This window comes from Phaseolus vulgaris, chromosome 9, assembly GCF_000499845.2.
Source record: "Phaseolus vulgaris cultivar G19833 chromosome 9, P. vulgaris v2.0, whole genome shotgun sequence".
NCBI lineage: Eukaryota > Viridiplantae > Streptophyta > Magnoliopsida > Fabales > Fabaceae > Phaseolus > Phaseolus vulgaris.
In genome coordinates, this window is record NC_023751.2 from 14,457,300 (window position 1) to 14,477,145 (window position 19,846).

Genomic DNA, 19,846 nt, shown 5'->3' on the forward strand with positions numbered 1-19,846 from the left:
ATTTCATATGAATTATTTAAAAAATTAAATTATTTTTTAATTTTGAAAATTAAATTAATGTACAGTTTTTGTATGATTTTCTCACTTTTTTCTTAGTTTCTTATTTTAAGACAACAAAAAGAGCATACTCTCACACATTTTTACACAAAATCTCACATATAAAATAAAATAACATTCACTTTCAATCACTTTCTGCATTTTATTTTTTGTTTTTCAATTTCGACTCGTCCAAAATTATTTCTGAATGTTATATTTCTTTCATTGTGAAAATTGAGTAAAAGAGAAAAATGTGGGGTGTTTGCACTAATACTTCTTAAATTGCTTTATGTGTTTTTTTTTTAAATAATATAAAAACCATAGCTCGTATTTTATGTGTCTACCTTAGATAATGTGGTTTATAACAACCTTTTTTTTTTATTTCTTAAAAGTGAGTATAAAATTTGAAAATACTATTGTACAAAGAATATTTGTGATAATCACTTAAAAAAAAAAGTAAAAATATTACTTGAATTTTTTTCAGTAGGAGTACTTTTTGGATTTAGCAAAACATAAAATCTTAAAAAAAAAATTGAGACAAATCAATACAATTTTTGTTGTCTTTTTTTTCTTATCCTTTCAATTAACAAGATCTTTCAAATAATATTTTAAAATAAATAAATAAATTACATAAGACTATTTGAATAAGTTTACTTTAAATTTTTTCCTTTCTTTCTTCAAAATTTCATTTTTATCCAAATAAAAAAGGAAGAATAGATAGAAAAGAAAGATAAAAATATGTGTTTTTTTGGATAGATAAAAATAAAAAAGAGACATAGAGATTTATCTCTATTTCCTTGTATAAGAGTAAGTAAAAAATATTTTATAATAATTAAAAGGAAAAAAATTAGGCTCTTATTTTCTTCTTCACAACATAAAAAATATTATTATCATTTTAAAAATGGATTTAATTTTTAGAAAAATTATGAAAAAGACATTTGTATCCAAAAATCATATCTCTTTCACTGAGGAAAGGGTTCTCTAATGGTGGGGCCCATACATTTTAACATTTTCAGTTTTAGGGTCCACCTAAGTCTCAGCCCAGCCCATCTATTCTCCGAACAAAAACCAAAAAAAAGTAAATCACTTTGGTTCACGACAAATCCAGTAACATCTTTTTCTCTATATAATAAAATAACATTTTTTTATTTATTATTTGGAAAGAGACATCACATCAATAAGTAGTTGTTTGTTTAAATTGGAAGACCTATTTCTGATGCATTACGCATCTAATCATAAAGAAAAAATCATCTGTCATAAACACTAATTAGTTATTTTCATTATTATTATCTTTGTTTGATTTCTTGATATACATACATAGCGTTATGTTAAGAATCTGATTACTAAAAATATTGATTTCTTATATAAATGAAATTCTATATCTTCATTACGCATTATACAACATAATTTATCAATATCCACACAAATATGCTTTTTTCGTAAAATAAAATATTAAGCATAACAAATATTTGTACTAACCTTTATATATATATATGATTGTACTAAACAACTCTTAATTATGAATTATATACTATGAAAGACGCTCTAATCTTTAGTCGATGTGGATCTCCAACACACATTTTTCACATTGAGATTGTCAACTCGTGCGTGAGACTATATATTATGAGTGGTCCGATAGCGGGTGGTCTGATAAACCCAACAAATACTCGCTTGGGTAGGCTCCAAATGACTCTGATCCCATATTACGAAGTGGACTTTAAACCTAACTCAATCCCATAAAATCAGCTCATAAGGTGAAGTTTGCATCCACTTACATATTATAAAAGACTCTAATATCTAGTCGATGTGGAATCTCTAACACATAACACATCTATCAACAGAAGGAAAACAAAAATAAGTGTTATTTTGTGTGTTGAATCTGTTTACGTAATATAAGTAGATCAGGTGGATCAGTAAGATAATAAACATATTAAGTATAAATTTCATTATTATGAGATTTTGGAGAGTGACTTAAAAGTGGAATAATATTTAATGTTGTTAAAAAACTAGAAGCACATGAGACAGAGATAGGAGTAGGAAGAATATTTAACATAAAAAAAAAAGATATGTATGATTGGAAAAGGACAGAGAACAACTCAATCTCTTTATTTCTTATAAAATAGTAAGTATTTTTATAACTTTTAATGCAAAAATATTACACAATTTACATTTTAATAAGTTCTTATTCAAATTTTACTTCTTCAAAATGGGAAAGATAATTTTACTTTTATAATTCAGAATCTGATCTGATATGAAGTGTTAAGTGAAGATTGATTTAATGTGGTGCAAAGGGATTGCATTAACGTGAAAAGAGAGTGAGATGGGTGGATCCTTCCATTATTATAAATAGCTGGAAATGTCTATATCTTACCAATACACATCACAATTCGCACTTTCATTTCTTCTTCCATAATTTATTCTCTTTGCAATCTTCTTCACACTTTCTACACTTGCAATCTATTATCTATCAAATATGGGGTGTAAGAGATAATAAAAAAGTTTAAAATATAAATATAATTGGTTGTCCTATGCAAGATAAGAAGAGATAAAATAAAATAAGAGATGTTATTTAAAGACGAGATGTTTAAGATTATTAAGATTTAAATTAAGTATGTTGTGTTATGTTCAATATAATCTCACATCGTTTAGGAGGTCTGTTACAGTTGATATATATCTCCATCCTTTAATTTGTGTCTTTTAAGATAAAACCGTGACGAAGTTCCGTGTTCCGAAGTAGACAATATCTCAGATGCGTTGATTGACCTAATCAATGCTATCTCAACAAATTTGAGATTACAACATTAAGCTCAATTGTCACATTCGGGATATTATTTGTTTTAGAATTTGTATTCTATCACGTTTTTATCCTTAAAATAAATCTTTGAATATTAATATATGTAAGTATATTTAAATTATCTTTCTTCCTACTCTAAATTGATATAAGATTATTGAGAATAATTTTTTTTAAAAATTTGATTAAGGAAATATGAAATACTAAACAAAAGTACAACCATAATAAAAAAAATATAAAAGACATAAATTAAAAAAAAGAAAGTTAAGAAGAACGATATAGACTTTTGGTAGTGATTCAATTATACTAAATTTATATTCAATCATCACAATTTAGTAAGATTCTTTTCTTATTCTATTTTGCATGTGAAATATATAGAAAATATAAAATGTATTTTAACATTATTTTACACTAAACTAGATATAGTATTGTTTATTTGAATACGAAAATCTATATAGTTTTAACTACAAAAGAATAATGTTAAAAAATATATATTTTTTCATTAATTTAAAATTTATTGTAGAGAATTTGTTGTAAATAATAGTTCCAAGAAAATTTAAGTACCTTTTGTAAAGAGTAAACATAAGAATTATTTTGTAATGAGATTAAAATTAAAAAAATATTGTAGTCTGTTAACTTAATTTACTAAACAATTAAGTGTAATTTGCATTTTCTTATATAATTTGTATATTTCCTATTTTGTACGATAATATATAAAAATTATAACTCTTAATATAATGCATAATTAATCATACATAAGAAAATATAACTAATGTGGTTAGTTTTTTTAAACAATATTACTTTTTAGTATTATTTTGTTAATTTTGTAGTTACTGTTGATTTCAATAATAAATTTATAAAGGATTAGTTATTTTTATCTCTCTTATACTTTTATTTTACATATGTTGTTTAAAATTTAATTATTTACTTTAATAAATTAAAAATAAAACTTAATTTGACATTTTTTTTGTCTATATGCAAATATTTTCTCCTTATGCATTGAAATTTGAATATTTAATTTTTTTAATAGTTTTTATACTTTACATATTATTAGGGTGAATTTACACCTTAAAAAACTTACTATCAAATTTAACTAATGATAAATTTCTACATAGTTAATAAGATTAAACATAAATTAAAATTTATATACGATAAAATCATTCAATCATCGTAAATATACTTTATATTTTGACGACTACTTGAACGAACGAAAAACTCATAACCTAAACAATATCTTACTAGCTTGAATGAGGAAATCATACACCAAATACCATGTTCCATCTTACTTAAACAAGATACGCAAAAAATACAATAGTAAAAAACACTCATAATCATTAAAGATTAACAATTTCACCTTTCTAACAAGTTAGTTACAACATGTTAAGAATTAAGATATAAATTGGTCATTGTCACTTATCTCAATACAAGCCAAAATTTCAATGACTAAGACAATTTCTAGCCTTGGTTCTCCTTATAACTTCAAATACCATTTAATTCAACTTACTCAATTCTTTAATAAACCTAAATAAAATAAAGATTTAATATCTAGCTTCTCGTTTAGGGTCCTAAACCTAATGATGTGTTTGAAGTAGGGAGGAGAAAGATGAGGATTTGAGGGAGTGAATTTGGAGTGTTTTGAGAGGAAAATGTGAGGAAAGTTAAGTTGTTTGAATTAGGGTATGTAGAGTGAATTTGTGAAGAAAGTTTATTAAAGTTGGTGAGTGATGTGATGTGATGTGTGTGAGGGAATTTTTATTTTTTTAAAATATTAGAATGTGAATTTATAAATTTATCCTAATTTTTAAAAGGGAAATATTTTTGTTTATAAATTTTAGTAATTAAATTTTTGTATACTTATTTTTATATATAATAAATAATTTTTTATTATTATTAGTATTTATTTTTATTAATAATATAATTAAATGTTTTTATTGTTGAAATTTATTTAATATTTAACATTTTTATTTTTATTATAGATACATATAAAAATTATTTTTATAAAATAAAAAATAAAAAATTGTTGTTAATATTATTATATAAATATATTATTATTATTATATTGTATTAGGTAACTTTCTTCCGCATTCATTATTTTTCTTCACAATAGGGTGCCATCTTTTTCTTCTCTCGCAAATTATTCACAATTAAATCGAAACAAACATAATTTTTTTCGAAAATCAATGCCTTTCAATCTCGGATCTAAACTGAACATAAACGAGTTATATTTATAGTTTCTAAGATTATCGAACTCAAATTTAACACAATATTCAAGCATCAAGGTAACCTATAAATTTCATTAGCTTACACACTATAATTTTTCAGAATAATTTGCACTATATGCTTACCCAATTTATCAATAACTTGAACCATGCACCAAATTAAAGAATACAATGTTTCACAATTAATTGAAAAAACACCTTATTACCAACATCCTCGAGTAATAATCTGGATTCTAAGAGAAACAACATGAAATAATATTTGTAGAATCTAAAATTCTAGTTAGAAAAATTATAGTTTCTCTTATATTTTTTGAAGCCTTAAGAGATTAAAAATTGAAAAAGAAATGATGAAGTAAGAGTACCAAAAACTAATAATGAACCCAAAATCTTAGAACCTTATCCAACACAACAATATAACATCAATTTGTGATCATCTAAAAGTCATGCTCTTTCCAATTCCCACATGCATGCCATTTAAGAGAGAAAAGAAGGAAGCAAAAAGCTTACTCAAGCTATCATGTTGCCACCTAATAATCAACAAAAATGGAGAAATAATTTGAAGGTGGAATAAAAGAAGAATCCCCACCCCCTCTTTTAACGTATTTCACCCTTTTTGTTTTTAGTTCACATGTAATTAAAAATCAAACAAAGTCCATATCCCAAAATCTTTGAACATATTGATAGTAAAAACGCACGCGGAAACAACACACAAGATTTAACGTTGTTCGGTAGCCAACTGCAACCTACATCTACATGAACAATTATTATATTTTATTTCTTTTCTGTTGTGTACAAAATTACAAGCACAATGATGTCTTTAAACAGAGATAATAAAGGGACACAATAATTAAGCCCAGTCACTAAACATGTGTCTAGTCAGCCCAACCCAGTTGGTCATGACTTCATACCCAACACATATCCACAAAAAATACACCACTTTTAAACACATTACCATCCTACCCAACCACTAATTAATATATATATATATATATATATATATATATATAATGTATTATGAGTCATGGATTCATAATAAAGTAATCTATATAACTTTAAATAAGAGATAATATATAGAGATGTTTGAAAATTTCACATGTTTTAGAGATAAAAATATTTTATAGGATATAAAAGACTGAAAATCTTATTTTATCAAAGTTAATAAAAAAAATATAACATATACATTATCCAATTCTAAAGTTTGAATTTTGACAAATTTAATTTAATATATTTTTCTCACAAATGATTTTTTAATAATATTATATATTAAATTTTGTATTTATTATATATAAATATGCATAAAATAAAGGGATATGCATATTTTAATTAAATTGAAAAAACGTGTCAGAAAATTATTTTTAAATTCAATTTATTTATTTATCCTTTCAAATGAACTTTAACTTTGTGTTTAAATTAAATTATTCACTCTCACTGCTTTGTTCATTTCACATAAACAATTTCACGTATTTGATATATTAAATATATACTATAAATTGTATAATATTCACAACTATAATTGCACATGAAATACTTGTAGTAAGTCAAATTCAAACTAATATACTACATGTGCACAATAAAAAAAATTAGATAATTTTATTTTAACATGCACCAAAATTTTATACAACACTAAAAAGTATTAATGTTTATTTTTAAAATATACTCTACGAGGAATTCTATTAAAACTAAGAACTTTTCAAACGTATAAAATAATAATGTATTTACTACACATATATGTTCATGTGAATTTGAAATTTTTATAAAATTATTAGAAAATATTTTTTCGAGCAGATATTTCAATATATAAAGATATTTAAGTTTATATTAATGACTTTTTATTTAGAATTTTTATATATTTATATATTATATTTATTAATTTTAGTAAATACATTACTTAATTAATTTTATTTTATTATTGATAAATACAATATTTATACTATATAAGAAAAAAAATATTTATTCATATATTTATATACGAACTACATTGACAATTGTATTTAAGTCTATTGCATTTTTTTATTTGTTTAATTTGAGATATGTTTTTTGAATAGTAATAATTAAAAATATTTTTAAAATATGTTATTTAATTAAAAATAATTCAGTTCAGTAGTAATTAATAATGAAAACTACTGCATAAATATTATATATTTAGCAATATATATTTTGTGGGAAGTGTTACAAAGTAAAGAAATAGTTACAAATAAATTATTTTGTTGCAAAATAATGTCATCGTCAAAATATTCTTACAAAGCATCAATCAACAACGAAAGTAACTCTTTCCATTAAAGAATCATAACTCATAAAGATTTGGCATTACTAATATATACAAATTAAATGTTCTGAAGGCAAAAGTTTGGAGTTTAGAATATTTTGCACCTATCACAAACCATCAAAAAATGGCACGCATTCTTATATACTACTTTATTGTGAACGTTCCATTCACGCAGCATTTACAACTAAATACTTCATTCTGACATTTAGTAACAATCAAAATATTCTACTATAATGTTTTTTAAGGATTTTCTATTCTCTATTCAATTGCATGGGGCAACTCCTCTTACTTTGGAATACCAAGTTTTATACATGTATATTTTTTAACTTGAATTTATTTTTCAATGAATAAATTTCAAAATTTCAAATAGTACAAGTTGTTTTCATAATTACACTATCTGGTGGTGAGAAAGAGTGATCGGTGGTGAGAAAGAGTGATCGATAATGCAGAATGAACTTGGGAGCAAACGATAAATTCATGATTAACTCTGATTAAATCAAATTAATTATAAGTTATTATTAAGATACAATTGGACTTCGTCTGAACTCAAAAACAAGTTCATGATAGTTGAGGTTCATTCTAAAGTTATAAATATTATAGGAGATTCAGTGTCAAAAATAATCTTTTCATCCTTAATTTACTTGCATATTGTACTCGGACTGACTTGAGCGTCGGAACACACCTTTGCAGGTATCCCAACCTGCTCATCTTGAATAAAAGAAATGCGAGACGAAGAATCACCAAACCCAAAAATTGTAAGGACGAGAAGACAAAAACTACGAGAGTCACTTTTATAAGAGGAATAATCCTTCAAATATAACATATAATAAAAATATAAAATAACAACATACACACTCACACACAGATAACAAATTATCAGAAAACACACACAAAACAGAAAGATAATAATTAGCAAGAAACACACAAAAAAAAAAACAACCAATTAACATGATACACAGATAAAGGGAACTGAACAAATTAATGGATAATGTTTGTGGTGTGGCTAACAGATCAGTGGTCAGTAGTAGTAGCCATTACTATGTAAAAACATTGATGAGTCCAAATCTGTTTTGTAGTTTGTTACCATTTTTTAAGGTCCATGAAAAATTCTCACACTTCACCACAGCCATATAGGAGCCGACCCGTACGTTGGAGCTTCTGCTTAAGCCACTATCATGTAAAGTAGACAAAGGTCACACCACCCACCACTCACACTGTGCACCCACTTGCTCATTGCAAACTTTTTTCCCAGATAATCTTCAATCACAAAATTTCAGCAATTAGATTAATTTAATTAATAATAACTGAATAAAAGCTCATATTTTTTGTAATATATAGTCATCCGTATCTATCTTGGTACAACAATAGCAGGGTTTCTGTTAAATTTCCCAATAAAGACAAAGTCACCTTTTTTTTTTCTTCCTTTTCTTTGATCACTAACCTAAATCATCTAATGATTCCATTGCACTCAATCTCCTAGTCTTAATGTTGAGTTTTTTTCAAGAGAAGCTTTCTTTACCTAATTTTGCTCGTATTTTTCCCCATTAATCACGCAGGTTTTACCTGGCGTGAGTTGGATTGAAACATGTCAGATTTGAACTGTTTGTGGAATTTAATATTTTGAGGTAAAGCCAATCTCTTTGCGGCTATTTGGGGGCTTGTTCCTTGGACAGTGAGGTCGTCCATTTCATGTGACATCCCAGGTTAACATTTTTTTTAAAGGTTTGATTAGTTTTAAGAATATCTTGAGAGATTGTGTCCCCAATAAAGAACTGGATTGTTGGAAGATATGTTTGTTACTCCTTTCATTTGATCACATTTTCATCCTCTTTAATTAAAAAAGCAGGAGTTTTTTCGGTGGGGTTTGTACTGTGGCAAAATTAGGAGTGTCTTGAGAGTGAACGAGTTGTTAATGGATGAAGATAGGGGTGATGTATTGGATCCGGTTCATGATGGGAATTTAAGTCATTTGGTTGAAGGGGTTGCAATTCGTAGCGATAGTATAAGTGGAGAAGCTGGAACTTCGAGACAGGTCGATGAGAACTCGGGATCTGATAAGGAGCTAAAGGAGGAAGTTAAGGGTCAAGACAAGCATGGTCGCGAAAATTCCAGTGATAAGTTACCTGGGGTTGATCAGGGAACTAGTTATAATTCAAACCATTTGGTTAATCAAGAAGTGATTGAAACTGTGGTTGTGGTTGAGTCTGTTCAGAGTGAGTACATCAATGAAGAGAATAGGAAATTGGAAGTGAAAGTTGAGGAAGCAGAGTTGAGTTTGGTGTCCATGAAAGCAGCAAAAGAGGTTTCTGAAACTGATAAAAGTTCATGCGTGATTGATATAAAGTGCAGCAGCCACAAAAAGTTGTATGAGAATTCTGAAGGTGAAACGATTTGTAGGATTTGCCATCTGACTTCTGGTCAGTCATCAGATGTAACAATTTTTGGCACTGCTAACAGTGCCACAAGTTTAGATTTGATTCAGCTTGGTTGTGCTTGTAAAGATGAGCTAGGCATTGCGCACGTTCACTGTGCTGAGGCGTGGTTCAAGCTCAAGGGGAACAGGTATCTGTTCTTGTCAAATTAGTTTGATTCTAGTTTTGTAGATCGACAATAAAATTAGTGTGCTTTTTGAGGTTTTGCAATGATGTAATACTGTTTGGCACAATATCTGATAGCAAATATTCCTCTTCCCCTTTTGTTGCTCTATGTCTGTGTATGTTTGCAGGTACTTTGATAATATAGAACATTTATTAATTCAACAATAGTATTGGATAGGCTTTATCTTTTTGTCTTGATCTTTTGAGGTCTGTGACTTCCTTGTAAACGTGTTCTTATTAGAACAGGATTTTAGAAGTAGGAATTGTCAATATCATAATTAGGATTCCTTCAAACCCTTTCCATATCCATGACTAGGCTTATGCTTGATTTTGGCTTCATAAGGCTCCTTTGGTTGAGCCCTTGGCATTGACTTTGCTTACCACCATTACATTAGAGAACTGGGTAGCGTAGCGCGCTGCTATTTGCTTTGATTGGTATATCTGTAGTTGGCCAACCGTTATCATCATTACTGAACCCATGCATAGCCATTCCTTGCATATTGATTAGGATTCTATGATGAGAAAATTGGAGAAATGCATCCGAACACGCGGTGGAGTTTCCTCCTTTAGGATGTAAGATTGTGGATTAGACATGAGAATTATTAGCAATTTTCTTCTATTGTTTGTGAATTGAGGTTAATTGACATCCATAAGATGCATCAAGTGATCAAGTCACAGTTTGGCAAGTAGTAAATTATTGGATTTGGTTTTCATATTCTTGTTGGGTCATCGATATTTGAATAAGTGTCTCGATGAAGATCCTTTTGGATAATGTTTCCATGTTCAGATGACACAGGGGACTTAGACTAGGAAATGTTAGTCTTATAATATTATAGGGATATATTGACCAAACCCCATTGACCTGAAATGTAACAGTAGTTTTGCCTTCTATCCATTGGATGGTTCTAAGGTTTCTTTTGCGTACAAGTCAGCTCTATTGTTAGAGACCAAATACGGAAATTTGGTTTCATATCAAGCGAAAGCCATTGGTCAATCTAGCATTAACTGATCATTGTGAATACAAATTCTACTATCCTGTAAAGGGCTTCTTTGGATGAACACTTATTCAACGAGAGATTATCACAGGAAAGCCTATTCATTAGTTTGGAAAGAGTTTAGTTTGATAAATTTGTCCGTAAAACTTATTGAAATAAAATAAACATGATCCTGAGGTTCTTTTGTTCTCTGTTATACTTCTATTCTATGAATACTAAATTTAAAAATGGTCTATGGTGCTATCTTTTATTGATATTAGCTTCCTTCTACACCACAGGTTATGTGAAATATGCGGCGAGCCTGCAAAAAATGTTTCAGGTGTTACTAGTAATGGATTTATAGAAGAGTGGAATGAAAGAAGATTCATGGACAACGATGGTAGTTCATCCCCAAGGGTTGTTGGATGCTGGCGGGGACAGCCATTTTGTAACTTCTTGATGGCATGCTTGGTGATAGCGTTTGTTCTGCCCTGGTTTTTTCGTGTAAATATGTTCTAGCTGATGAATCAAACTCTATAGTTCTTGTCTTCAATTCTTCATTCCTGCTAATATGGTGAGTGAATGATTGGTTTCTGACATACATTTTATGAAGAATCATCACATTTCAGTGTGATGTTAATGCTTAAACCTCGTGTCCAAGTAGACACTCTGAGGGTGTGTGCCCTCAAGAAGATCTGAAGCTTCCATGTAAAGAAATTACCAGCTTGGCTAGGGATAGTCAAACTATTTCCTGGATGCATTCTTTGGAGTGTGTGTGTGTTGTTTTGAGGTAAATATATACACACACAGTATATCTTACTTTTGGTGGCAATAATATTGTAAAAATTAAGATTATGCTGCAAAACAAACACATAGATCCTCCTTTTGTTCCTTCTTCTTTTTCACTTGTTTTAGTTCCCTTTACTGTTAGACAATTTTTTGGATCTATCTCATCATCATAATAAAGTTTCAAGTATAATCGAGTTGAGAAACCTAGGTTAGGTAAATTGATTCAAAATCCTCTTTTGACAAAATATTTTTGAAGGCAATACCTCTTTTGACAATACCACTGTGTAACTTATTTTTTACTACTCTCTTTAATCCCTTTTATAAGAAATAAATGATAAACTTGCAAGATAAGTTCATTCTTGCATTTAAAATATAAACTTAATTTGGATTAATTAATCAAGTGCTGATGACTCTTGTGCTGTTTCCTTTCACACCAACTATTTTAAAAGAACAGGAAAGTAAAGTTTTATTTCTAATATAATATAGTGATAAATTCTATGTTTGACAAGATATCTATTTTCCACCATCTTTGACAAACGTAATTAGAATAAAGAAAGAAGAAAAGAGGAGAACAGCAAATTGTACTTCTCCTAAATTGTTGTGAATTGTAATAGAGACAGCACAGAAGGCACAAAAACTGGAGGGTCCATCTCTAGTTTGATTGATAATCCAAGTGGTTGATGGAGATGGAAAGTTCGTTAGGCTCGACCACTCCAGCAATTAAGACATGACAGTTGCATTGCATCGACCATTGTGTTTACTTTGGTTAAAATTTGAGGTACTGGTCGTGCAATTAAAGGTTGGAGAGCATGTCTTGGAGAAAGAGTAACATTGTTATTTATACACATAAATTGTGGATTACTATTATTATTACAATAATAACAGTATAAATTAAACGTATAATACAAATCACTTAAACTATTACATGTAAATTACGTGTGTTAGAGTTTTAATTTAAGAGTTAATTTTTTATATTATAATAAATAATAATAATTTTCTATATCTGTGTGTGGATATACATTTTACATTTTCAAAAACTTCAAAATTTACTAAAACAATGAATTTGAATGAGATATGAGATATGAATGAGAGAGTGAAAACATATTTTTCTAATCTTTATTTTCTCCATATCATTCCAATATCTAAATGGAAAGCAAAATCACTAATTTACATTGATACAATGAGTCAATGCTTGATCTCTACACAAGAAATTCGACCAACGCATGGAAAAGAAGTAACAACGATGTTTGCAACCTTACTTTTAACATGATTACACATTTCAGCAAAGAACTAATGGGGCTCAAATCATCATCAATCATCAATCATCATCCATATTTTAACATATGGTCAAAACTTTTATGTAAGTAGTGTGTGACTTAACAATCTATAGAAATGCAGGTCTGGGAGAGGCTTGAGCTATCAGCTCTGCTGATAAAAGGGTTAATCTTCACCCACACCAGAGAGAAGACAGAGGCCAACAACACTGACCACAGAATAACAATGGTTGGAGTACGATTTTGGCGACCCATGAGACCCTTGAGGAATGGATAAAGATGGAAAATAACCCAGAAGGCAAAGAAAACCTTTCCAAAAAGTGGTCCCCAAGACTCATATCCTCCATTAAGTGCATCAGAAAATCCAGCCACAACACCAACTATGTTAATAACGATAAGGGTGGTTGGAGGAATTAAGAGTGTGGTCCACTTGATCATATATAGTTCACCAAACTCACTGTCTTCAGCAGCTTTGGCAGTGACAGTGAAGTTAGTGTCAACACCAGCCAACATCTTGAGGAATCCTTGGAACACAGCAAACAGATGGGCTGAAACTCCTCCAATCACCCAGAACTGCTCATTACGCCACAAAGCTTCAATGGTCACACCACTCCAACGCAGCTCAAGCACACTAGTGATTATAATAGACAGGAAAAGTCCAAGAAAGAGGGCACTTGCAAGGTTGGAAAGCTGCATCAAATTATCAAATGTTACATTCGTGCAATGACCTTAATTTATTTATGGATATATTGATCTGTTGCTAAAACTGTTTTCATTGGTTGTGTAATTACTCATTACGCATAATTATGACATTTCTCCTTACGAATTTAATGAATGATTAATGAGTAACAACAAATATATCTTCTAGAGTTCAATAGATATTTACTGTTAGTACTGTTTTTAAGATAATTATCATAGTTATCAGTAAAGTCAATAAACTTTTACATATATAAATCTTTTGTAAAAATATCTTCACTCTATCATGCATTAGTAATTTTTAGCACTGTTAAATACAGTCAAGGAATTACCGTTGGTATGATGAATTTTCCTGTGAGAAGGCAAATTGCAGGCAAAGTGCAATAAGCAATGAGAGGAAGGGATGTAAACGGGTAGACAATGGTGTTTATGTAAGCAAGTCTCTGCAGCCATTTGAGGCGACCTCCTGCAAAACCATACCAGAGGGGGCAATGTCTACTGAAGAAGATTTCAACTGATCCAAGGGCCCATCGAAGAACTTGGTGCAATCGATCAGAAAGATTGATTGGTGCTGAACCTTTGAATGCAGGCCTTAAGGGCATGCAGTAAACTGACCTCCATCCCCGGCATTGCATCTTGAAACCCGTTAAGATATCCTCAGTCACTGAACCATAGATCCATCCAATCTGAGCAAACAAGAGAACATGTGATCAAATAAGTAAAAGGTAAAATGTAGTAAATGTAGCTAGAATAATATTCCCAGTGGTAACAAAAACATCATCACAGGTGAAGAGCATTGGCATTTGAGTGTAACCTCTTTTCCCCATGCAGTCTTCTCTTCATATCCACAGCTAATAACATGAATGGCCTCCTTGATCAGCATTGAGGGATCAGATGATTCTGGCAGACCTCCACTCTCCATTAGTGTAGATTCAATGAAAACAGTGGACAAACCAAATGTTTTCTCAAAGCTCGTTTGTGAAATCAGCATTGACCTCTCATATTCATCATAATCTGGAAGACAAAATAAGAGGCAAGAAGCATTTTCCTCATTCAAGACTCTGCTATGTGCTTAAGTAAAACTGATTCACAAAGTTAAATGTGCTTACTGTCCATCTCCCTAAGATTAAAAATAGCAGCATCAAGTTCTTCTCTCTTTGCATCTCTATAAAGCTCCGAGACATCTTTGGTTTGCTTCTTTGAGGGACAGCAACAACAGGATGATGATTTCGGTAATTTGGGCATGGAAGGTGGGCTGTAGCCATAAAGTGCCTGTCTATTGAAAACACATCCAGTTCCCACATATACAGGTCCTTGAATGCCATCAAGCCCTTTCATGTTAACCTGAAAGAGATCAAGGTAGGAAACTACAGTAAATGTGTGTCCATGATTTTTACTTCATACAAGTTATGCCACCAGAGGCACTTTCTTCAACACCATGACAATATTGAAGCAGATAAATTCCAAATTAACTGAACTCCATCATTCACAAAAAGAAAACACATCAAAGCTGTTAATACTTGTTTGATGCTAAATTTTCTACCACACTGAGCCTACAATGTGTATGAAGTTTTGAAACTGTTTATTCTATTTAACTTACATCAAAGAAAACTGTGTTACGATTGGCATATCGATCACTACGATCAATACCATCAAATCTCTGGGGAAACTGCACATAGCACAATTCTCTACCCATTACTGGATCCATCAGAAAACACATTGCTTCCCGAACAGCCTTGCTATTGTTCACATAATGATCACAATCAAGATTGAGAATGAAGGGAGCATTTGTGAGAACTGCAGACACCCTCACCTGTATAAGTCCAAATAAGCATCAGCCATTATAAAATTTTAATGACCTTACATAGAATGTTAGTACAATTATCTACCATACCAGTGCATTTTCAGCACCAGCCTTTTTGTGGTGTTGGTAACCTGGCCTTTTCTCTCTGGAAACATACACCAACCTGGGAAGTTCATTTCCTTCTATGTCATGGGCACCACTGTGTCCAAGGAAAACCTGCAAATGACAAACAGAAAATTTGCTCAGATTTCAGTTTTTTTTCAATGAAGATGCATGTAGAAGTATGGCATGCACTTGTTCCAATAATTGATCAATAGAACAGTCGATCTAACAAAAACAGAGGAGGTTCTCACTTTCCATACAATCATTCAAAAATTTCTTCATATTATTTGCTCAGAATGAAAAATAGAGTGATTATTATTAGAATAGAACAACCAATTGCTTATGAATGTTAAAATGGAGCACTCATTTTCAACAAAAGAAAAAGTAAGAACAAATATTGTTGATATTGAAGAAATATACATAAGGCTTAACTTGGTGAAGCCCTAATTAATTTAAAAACTAATCATATTGAAGAAAGCTTATTGTAAGCTGAATATGTGTTAATATCTTCTACACAAAGTAGATAATTAGCTTTATATAGCATTCCATTAAAGTACTGGCCTTTTAGACTTCCACATTTGCTCCTTCCAAATAATTTGGTAGCCAATTTGCAGAAATCAGGCATCTGATATGTCAGAATTGAGGTTTGAGTACACACAAAATGAATGGATGTACCTGAATCATGCCAGGGTGATCACGGGAGTTATTTCCTGGCCATGAGGTTCCATCTTGCATAGTCCATCCTTCATCTGGTGTTTTCTGAGCCTTTGCTACCAAAGCATTAATTCTCACTTTAAACTCTTCATAGTCTCTCTGGAAGAAAAGCAGAGATAATCATGAAGAGGTTTCTCTTTGAATAGAAAAAGGTGGAAAGTCATGTTTTCTAATTGTTCCATCAAGGTTGTCCTGACTTTGAGGTCATAGTAAATATATGAAACTTCAAATGCTTACCTTCATTGCTCTACGTTCCTTCACAAAAGAAGGTTGTACTTTGTCCTTAAGGTAGTCAATCTTCTGAGAGAAGTAAAACTCAGGTGCTCGTGGTTCAATCGAAAACTTTTTGCAAAATGGAATCCACTTTCTTGCAAAGTCAGCTGTCTCCACAAGGGACTCAAATGTCAGCATTGCAGCACCATCATCAGACACATAACAGGATACTTTATCCACAGGGTAGTCCACAGCAAGAATAGAAAGCACTGTGTTGGCAGTGATCAACGGTGGTTCTTTCAGAGGATCGACTGTACTGACAAAGAAATCCACAGCAGAAAGCTGAGAGGGTTCACCAGGCCTTTCATATCTGGCATGACAGTACAGAAGTGAGCATTCAAGCATCCAAAATATAAACTAACTGAATATCATTCTCAAATTCAACTTAGATGTTATTTCAATTTATATTATCCATTCATTTCATTTGCACAGATTACCTTTCACAAAAATAAACTGAGAAAGAAAGAAAGAAAGACTGGAACATTTCTCAATCCACTTCAATTGATTTTTCATTTCAAATCTTGAAGTACAAGGATCAAAGTTTCCAAATGTTTTACAACTTTGCGTATTTACCTTGCAGAAAGCCTGTCAATAAAAGTGTCCCTGTTGATCGGATACCATTTAGGGAACTGATCTAATACCCAAGAAAATGCAAACCAAATCTCACAGATGATGGATGTCAACCACAGACCAAAAGCACTGTCAACAGGATTTGTAACTCGATAATGGAAGAAAAGACCCAATATTATAAGTCGGACGACTATCACAATTCTGTATGGTGTGATTCTTGTTTTTGGGATTGGAATAATGGTTGAAAGTGGCTCAGCAGCTGCAGCCTCAGAGGACCTGCAAAATATATCAGCATGAAGCCATGCACATCATATATATATATTGAATTTTATGGGCAAGTTTTAAAATGATAGAGAAAGGCCACTAAAATTAATAACCACATGAAAATATTCATTATCATATTACTACTAATCTTTCAACTACAACCAGATGAATTATAATAATTTGATGAAAAGTTGGCAATTAACTTCAGGAACTAGTGCTTGTTATTCTTCATTCACTATTAGGAATTTAGGATGCTGAGGTGTTTAGATACATAATCCTACATATACCAGCATTCCAAAAAGGAAAATACAAGAATACTTACAAGGTTGAGAAATTAGTCAATGAAAGAACTCAAACAATTTTTTGATTTTAGTCCTTACATGTACTTTTCTTAACCATTTTGTGTCTGATTCCATGTGTGTAACCAAATAACTCTACCTCATCCTCACCACAATTTACAAGGAACTATTTTAATTTCTTCTATAGCTTCTCTTAAAATAAACCTAATTAAGGTCTGAAATACTTTTAGCTTTCCAAAAAGGATGTTATTTCAATACACATCTTGTATTGTTCCCTGCAGAAAATATGTTACATATCGCATTGAACTCACTGTATTTCTTCCATCTGCTGTTCTTGTGGAATTGGTGCCTCATTTTCAGCCTTAGGTGCAGATTTTTTCTTCTTGTTCTTTTTATCCTTTTCCTTCCAGCTTTCCACTCTATTTTTCCAGATAGGATTCCCAGATTCATCATTCAGTTCTACAAGAAAAAACAGATCATGATTATCAAAAGAAAGTTCTAAAGAAGTTATACTAGAAGGTGTGGGCCAAGTCTCTCTTTACCACTATCCACTGTGGACACAGTACTGACATGCCTAGCATGGAGCCCAACATCCTACATAATGCAAGCAGAGATTGTAAGGCAGATATGAAAAACTTGACACTAAAAATTTAAGGCTAACTAATGACTCTTTGCACCTTCAATAATGAATTACCTGAGAAACATTGATCTGGGCAGCCGTAGTGGTTTGATCATCATCTTTTGCTCTATCTATGAAATATATACAAAAGGAGACAAATCTTAGGCTATTTCACCCAAACAAAAAAAGCATGTGATGAACTAGTATTCATACGACTTTTTTATTTTATATATTAAAATGAGTTATGAGTATAATCACAGAATCTTCACTGAATGAGTTAGAAAGTGAAAGAAGGAACAGACATTAGAGGGCTACCACTTACCAGCATAGGGAGTGGCACATCTCAAGCAGATCTTACGACCCTCATTGACTTCATATTCAAAACAAGCCTTGCAAATTGGGAAATAGCACTCATGACAAGCCACAAACACCTCCCCATTAGCATCATGTCCTACTTGTTCACCACAAGAGTTGCAGAAGTGAGCTCCGGATTCCATCATCTTTGGTTCTGGTCCACCAAAAATCGCTCTCCGACTGACCCTTTGGTTCTCAGTGTATGCTCTGATGGATTTTTATATGAATAAACTCATTGAGGGTGGTCTCTGGTGTAAAGGGTGTGGAGGGTGATGGTAATGTGGTGGATCATTTTCAGAGGTTAGGAGGTTGGTGTCATTCATTGTGTAGCTCACACACAAAGGCACATTCAGAGACAGACAGTGAGAGATGAGAAGCAACGTCTGGTGTTTTTTTAAGAAATTAAACATTTGAATTTATTGCGGGAACTATAAGGAATGCTTCGGTTGTGCAGGGTACGTCTTTAACTAACAACTCTTAAACTACAAGCTCACGACCACTGACCAGAAGGAATATTATAGGTACAGGTACTAAAATAGCTCTACCATAAAAACATCATAAAATAAATCAAATTACACGTAATATAAGCATTGATACAATACTTTTTTGGAATCACTGTGACATTCATAATCTTATCTTATGTAAGAAAATTTTGATAAGGTGTTTTTTAGTGTGGGTAATGTAGCTGTTAAGATATAGGGATTAAAAGTAGGTAATATTTTCAATTTCTTGGTAAGAATTCATTTCAACTTTTTTTTCCTCATATACATTAATTTGGGTAAGAAAGCTATATAATCAGATGTTCTTCTACTGCGACTAATATATATCCATAAGTAGTATACAAGTATTTAAGTGACCAATTTAGGGTGAAAACTATAATCTATTCTCAGTTTTTCTTTCCATTTCTTTCTGTACTAAGCTTTTAAGAAACTCTTCATAACTATAATCATTTTCATTTTACATCTATTATCAAGTGTATTTTTTTTTACACTAACTATTATGACATACTTAACATTTAAAACAGTTGGGATCTGTGGTGCTAACTACCAAAATACACGTTTCTATTATAAAGTTGCTCCAACGTCCTTTCATGTTTTCAATTTACAACCTTTTATTTTATGTATCATTATTATAATTACATAAACTCACGTTGTCAATAACTAAAGGAATTTTCAATACTATAAAATATTTTTTTATATAGTATG

At 30.8% G+C, this 19,846-nt stretch overlaps 2 protein-coding genes across 4 annotated transcripts; one reads left to right on the top strand and one right to left on the bottom strand.

Annotated features, from left to right (window-relative positions):
- Nucleotides 1–8,317: 8,317 nt before the first annotated feature.
- On the top strand, nt 8,318–11,774 carry LOC137820227 (uncharacterized). Of its 3 annotated transcripts, XM_068624187.1 has the most exons (4): nt 8,318–8,504; nt 8,869–9,015; nt 9,159–9,874; nt 11,183–11,774. In XM_068624187.1, exons 3-4 carry the CDS (start codon nt 9,225–9,227, stop codon nt 11,400–11,402), a joined length of 870 nt encoding a protein of 289 aa, XP_068480288.1. In that variant the 5' UTR covers nt 8,318–8,504; nt 8,869–9,015; nt 9,159–9,224; the 3' UTR covers nt 11,403–11,774. The 3 variants fall into 3 exon arrangements, with proteins under 3 accessions (XP_068480288.1, XP_068480287.1, XP_068480286.1); XM_068624186.1 differs by lacking the exon at nt 8,318–8,504 and having other exon boundaries at nt 8,520–9,015; XM_068624185.1 differs by lacking the exon at nt 8,318–8,504 and having other exon boundaries at nt 8,679–9,874.
- A 1,000-nt stretch (nt 11,775–12,774) lies between these two features.
- LOC137820226 (cellulose synthase A catalytic subunit 8 [UDP-forming]-like) lies at nt 12,775–19,093 on the bottom strand. Its single transcript, XM_068624184.1, has 13 exons — nt 18,610–19,093; nt 18,363–18,418; nt 18,211–18,262; nt 17,980–18,127; nt 17,109–17,381; nt 16,500–16,845; nt 16,224–16,361; nt 15,537–15,662; nt 15,243–15,455; nt 14,752–14,986; nt 14,457–14,656; nt 13,975–14,328; nt 12,775–13,636 (listed from the first exon to the last, which is right to left on the bottom strand). Exons 1-13 carry the CDS (start codon nt 18,785–18,787, stop codon nt 13,049–13,051), a joined length of 2,907 nt encoding a protein of 968 aa, XP_068480285.1. The 5' UTR covers nt 18,788–19,093; the 3' UTR covers nt 12,775–13,048.
- Between the last annotated feature and the right edge of the window lie 753 nt (nt 19,094–19,846).

Coding starts and splice junctions, on each gene's coding strand:
- LOC137820227 (XM_068624187.1), top strand. CDS start 9,225: ATGGATGAAGATAGGGGTGATGTATTGGATCCGGTTCATGATGGGAAT. Junction 9,875..11,182: donor TTCAAGCTCAAGGGGAACAG/GTATCTGTTCTT, acceptor TCTACACCACAG/GTTATGTGAAATATGCGGCG.
- LOC137820226 (XM_068624184.1), bottom strand. CDS start 18,787: ATGATGGAATCCGGAGCTCACTTCTGCAACTCTTGTGGTGAACAAGTA. Junction 15,456..15,536: donor CTGGTGCTGAAAATGCACTG/GTATGGTAGATA, acceptor GGACTTATACAG/GTGAGGGTGTCTGCAGTTCT. Junction 14,657..14,751: donor TAATCTTAGGGAGATGGACA/GTAAGCACATTT, acceptor TTTGTCTTCCAG/ATTATGATGAATATGAGAGG.